Genomic DNA, 5,008 nt, shown 5'->3' with positions numbered 1-5,008 from the left:
TTTTTTTTTTCCCATAAATGGCCCCTTCTTAGAGGCTGAGGAAAGTAGATACTAAGTCTTTCATTTCACAGCTTGCTCAACCTGTAGCCTGGAGCTCCCTAGGCCATCAGAAAGGAGGAGTGAACCTGGACCAAACAACACATCCAGGACTGTAGGAGAACGACTAGGGTTCTACACTGGCTGAAGAGAGCAGGTGATGATGCAGAAGAATATGTTGTAGAGCTTTTCAGGAAGTCAGGTGAGGCTTGTAGGTGGTTTCTTATCTCCTCAAAGGTTTTATTCCTTACAGAAAGTGCCACATAGCTTTCACATTTGTTCACCTGAGGCAGGCGTAAATGTGATTTGCTTTGTCAGAGATTCCAGGATTGGAATATACGGAACCAAATATGAGACTTATTTGAACAGTTGACTCAATACATGAACCCAAGCATTAGTTAACCAAGCATAATAAAGTGATGAATTAATAAAACATGAAGAGTTCTAGTTTCTGATAATGGTAGTTATGACTAACCCTTTTGCCACAAAAATCACAAGTCTGAAAGATATAAAACATGATTAAATGTATCAGAGTAACCCAAAGCAGGCAAAAACTAAAGGGACTGTGACCTTTTGAAGAAACGCTCACTTATGGATTGCTGGTTAGAGTTGAAAGATACTCTTTGGCAAAGAAAAGTTCACTAAGTATCTGATCCCTAGTCCCTACCTTCCTCCTTTCTGCTAACAGAAGCCCAGTTTGTTTAAGTAACAGTTAATAATAGTCATTTAGTGTCAGGGAATTCATTATGATTAGTCTAAGTCAGTGGCTTTTGATGGGGATGTGATTTTTTTTCTTCCCTCCTCTAGTGACTTTGGATCACAATGGGAGGGGACATTACTGGCATCTAGTGGATAGAAACCAGGATACTATTAAACGCCCCAGCATACCTGGGGCAGCCCCCACAATAATGAACTTTCTGGTTCAAAGAATGTGAATATTGTCAAGGTTGGGAAAGCCTAAATCAATCCAGGCTTTCTTAAGAAAATAAGGTAGTATTATTTTCCTTGGCCTGTGACAGGCCCATGGATTGCCATGTGATATGGAGGTGGGAGACTACTGGGTGGGAGTTCCAGGAAATACTTTTTACTTAATAAAGAGGAACAGACTGAGTTGGCACCCACCTGTGCCTCTTTCCCGTCTCTGTTATCTATCCTTCCTTCAACATGGATGTGACCTGAAGTGAGAAGATGCATCAATTGTTTTAGGATCAAGAGGTAACAGTCTTGGGGAGGAAAAGTTCAGGAAAAACGAAGAAAGGGCTGGAATACCCGAGTGTATAATTTCAGAGCTGTACCAGCTCTGGACTTCCATAATCCAAATCAGTCTCCATCTCTTCAGTCACTGTGACTGGGCTCTCTTTATTTGCGGTTGAACGCATTTCTTGGAGATGCACTTAAAGGAGCCTGGCGTTAGCTCAGTGATTATACACACACAGGCACCTGGATCACCTCAGCCCTGTTGCCTCCACTTCTCTCATCCCTGTGGCTTTGCAAATCCTAGGCTTCCACATTCCTGCTCTTATTGCAGAAAACCAAATTCTGTGGTTACTCATGGAGTGACTGCGAAGTCAAGTGTTGCCTGGCTCTGCCGAGCCTGCTGGTCCTTCTGTCAGCCAGACACCAGGCCCAGGGCTCCCTCAGTTCTCAGGCAAATGCCTGAGGCTGCAGCCATGGTGATGCAAAGGGCTGAAGACGATTTAAGACACTGTCAATCCTTTCCTGGGGTCTCGGGGCTTATCCAACTCTGAGGTGAAAGCATGTTCCTGAGCACTAGGGAAGGAGTTCCTGGCTGTCACTTGGGCCCCCCATTTTTGTTGCAGCCCATGACACCCCAAGAACTCGCACCTCTACTAGTGCAGCCCACACTGCAGCCTTCCTCTGAAGTTGCCTTTGCATGCCCTCAGCACATTGAACAGGAACATGTTGCCTGGCCAAAGCCAGCCATCCTGCATTCTGGGTTATGACCTCCGTTATTCACCCAAACTAATCACTAAAACAAGGAGAATCATGGGACACTCGCCAGCTCCTATTGTCTGACGTTGACCTCCACCTCCTGCAGGGTCTGCAGGGTGTGTTTGATTTTGCTCAGAGCTCTTCATTTGCTCCACTGCTGCCCCTTTCATGCCCTTGGCCAGAGGTATGGGCACGGATTAGCTGGAAAGCGCATGAGGGAACTTTCTGGGGCATTGGGAATGTTCTTTGTCTTCATCTGAGTGAGGGCTCCATGGAGTATATTTGTAAAATACATTGAGCTGTGCCCTTAAAATCTGCATTTCACTGCCTGTTATTCCTCAATAAAAATGTTGATATGTTTATAGCATTTAAAGCACAACAGAATAAAATTCAGCAGCTCCAGGGAGTAAATTCACTGGTGATTGTTGAAGTCCACAGCAAGCTTGAAAGTCCTGTGCTATGGCTTCATGGTGCCTAGAGCCAGGCCCAGGCATCTTGGGCTGTCCTCCTTCTTCAGGGCCGAGGAGAGCAGCCACAGCTCCACTTGCAATGGGTTGCAGAGGCTGCCTGAGTGCAAAGCTCACCCACACTGACTGCTAAGATGCAGGCTAAGCTGCAAGGTGTGCTCCAGTCCAGTCAGGCAGCACAACAAGGTCAGACGGCACATTCTAAGCAGAGCAAAGGGCACTACTTCTGATTATGCAGGTAATAAACACTTGGGTGCTTGCTATCTGGGTCAGGTGAGCATGCCTCCCCAACCCAACCTACAGACTTGAGCTTGGGCCCAGCCAGCTTGTCTCTGGGACTGCTGAGAAGTGGAGAGGTAGGGATAGTTTGAGGTAACTGGGGCTGAGGACTTATCTCAGTGGTGTCACACTTGTCTGGCAAGTGCAAGGTCCTGAGTTCAATTCTTGGTATTGGAGAAAAAAGTTTGAGGTACCTCGGTCTAGTAAGGAAAGGTTAGTGAAGGGAACAAGACTTTGTCTTAAAATGAAACAGTTAAACAAGGACAGCTAAGCACTCAGGTCCTGTTTTAATTTGTGATGGAGGCAACTGCTCCAGGAGTTACCATGTGAGGCATTAGGCCAGTTCCAAAAAGGCTAACTTGGGTTGTTTTTAGAGATGTTCATGGTACAGGCTGCACCTCCAGAGAACAGGCCTCTTGGAATCTTGGCTTTAGTTTTCAGGAGGCAAAGTCATAGCCTCAGACTTCAGAGTCCAGTCTGCTGTGCCTGGTGTCTTTGTTTATTGTCTAAAATTCTCAAGGGAGAGCCAGGCATGGTGGCGCATTCCTGTAATCTCAGCACTTGGGTGGCTGAGACAGGTAGATTGTCATGAGTTCAAGGCCAGCCAGGGCCTCATAGTGAGTTCAAGACCAGCCTGAACTACATGGCAAGACCCTGCCTCACCCACCCCAAACAAAACAAAACAAGAACAAAAATTCTCAAGGGATTCTTCAGGGGACATCCTAAAGAGAAACTCTCAGAAACAGGAGCTGTAGGAGCAGTGCCTTCTGTCCTGCATGTAGGTGACATTCTGGATTGCATCGTTGAGTGAGGACAGTGCAGGCAGGTCTGTCTGCCAGACCAGTAATGAAAGACGCTTTATTATTGTAACCTACAAGGAGGAATTGCACTCATGTGGTGAGATTACAGAGATCAGCGGGAAGGCAGAGGGAGAGAATTGAAATGAGCAGCTTCTGTCTCACTGGACACTGACCCCACGACAGTGGCCCAGAGCAGGTGGGTCCTCTCTTGACTTGGCGGATTCGCACTCTCAGAGCCCAGGGATCTCACCACAGATGGAGAGTCCCATGTAGGACAGAAGCTGGACTTCAAAACAGGAATTAGGGTCAACTGCCAGCGCGGTACCTGTAAAGTTTACAAGCAGGTCCTTAAGGCCCCAAAGCAAAGCAGATACATTATGAGTTGCACCTAAATTGCATGTTTGCTCAGGAGAGCTCAACTAGCAAGAGACTGTGGGTTTGACATGAAAGAGTCCCTCCTCCAACCTTCCTGCCACCCTGGGAATAATTAGCTGCATACCTTCTCTTTCTATTGCTTTTACTCATCCTTAATTTTCCTTCGTAATTCCACAGCCCCTCAAGTTTCCATGCTTTCCTCCTGTTACAAAGAAGGCTTGCCTTCTTATAACAAGGTACAAATGACTGTCTACAGCCTGTTGGAGAGATGTCTCTGACTACATCTGGACCAGCAGGTACATCGGGAAGTCTCTCCAAGCTGGTCACTACAGATGCTCATCTCATCCCCAGCAAGGGTGCCAGCCACCGAGATGCTCCTTTCCTGGACTGTTCTATAAACACTGGGGTCTTGACTCCCCACAAGAAGCTTGAGAAAGAGAAGGGCCAGGGACTCTAGAGCGTCTCTCCAGTGGTGGGATATGGGGCTGCTCAGGCAGGGGATGATGAAGCTTTGAGTCGGGCAAGGGCGTCCCCTAGTGATGAGATGCTGGCCTTGACCTTCTGCTCCCCATTTGAGGACCTCTGGTGTCAAGAAATTTCTGCCAGCAGGGGGAATACACCCTAGGTCAGGTTGCTCTTATACCACTGACAGAAGCAGAATCGACTCTCATTAAGTCTGCCGATTACTTACAACTCACACTGCACCTTTGAACTCCCCCACAGCCTTGGCTTTTGAGGTAAATTGTTAACACACCTTCTTTTTGCTGCTGGGCAAAGTAGGTGGGGAACGCTCTGCACATTTCCTTGATGGCCATCCCATACTGGGCTAAGTTCTTAACCCGGCTGGGTAGAACAGTGTAGGTCAGGCCGCGGGTGGAGGGGTGATGGTTGGAAGCCTGGAAGAGGTATTGTAGAAAACCGGTGATCAATGATGAATGTAACTGCATTGTATACCTAAAATGTACCGATAAATTTAAGATTAAAAAAAAAGAAAAATAGTGAGACAACAGAGGTGGTACAAAAAGGAGAAAGAAGGAGCTGGGATTTAGCTCAGTGGTGCCACACCTGCCTCACAAGTGCAAGGTCCTGAGTTTAAAC

At 47.0% G+C, this 5,008-nt stretch overlaps 1 protein-coding gene across 1 annotated transcript in view; it reads right to left on the bottom strand.

The window, feature by feature from the left end:
* Positions 1-3,765: 3,765 nt before the first annotated feature.
* LOC104852153 (gastrokine-3-like) overlaps positions 3,766-5,008 on the bottom strand; it is a 7,867-nt gene continuing 6,624 nt past the window's right edge. The window contains exons 5-6 of the mRNA XM_010609693.1: positions 4,665-4,806; positions 3,766-3,860 (exon numbers count right to left, since the gene is read on the bottom strand). Of these exons, the coding sequence (XP_010607995.1) occupies positions 3,766-3,860; positions 4,665-4,806 (237 nt within the window). The remainder of the gene's footprint in view (positions 3,861-4,664; positions 4,807-5,008) is intronic.

This window comes from Fukomys damarensis, unplaced genomic scaffold, assembly GCF_012274545.1.
Source record: "Fukomys damarensis isolate Sample0158 unplaced genomic scaffold, DMR_v1.0_HiC HiC_scaffold_2, whole genome shotgun sequence".
NCBI classification, from domain to species: Eukaryota; Metazoa; Chordata; class Mammalia; order Rodentia; family Bathyergidae; genus Fukomys; species Fukomys damarensis.
This window is presented reverse-complemented; position numbering and strand designations above follow the sequence as displayed.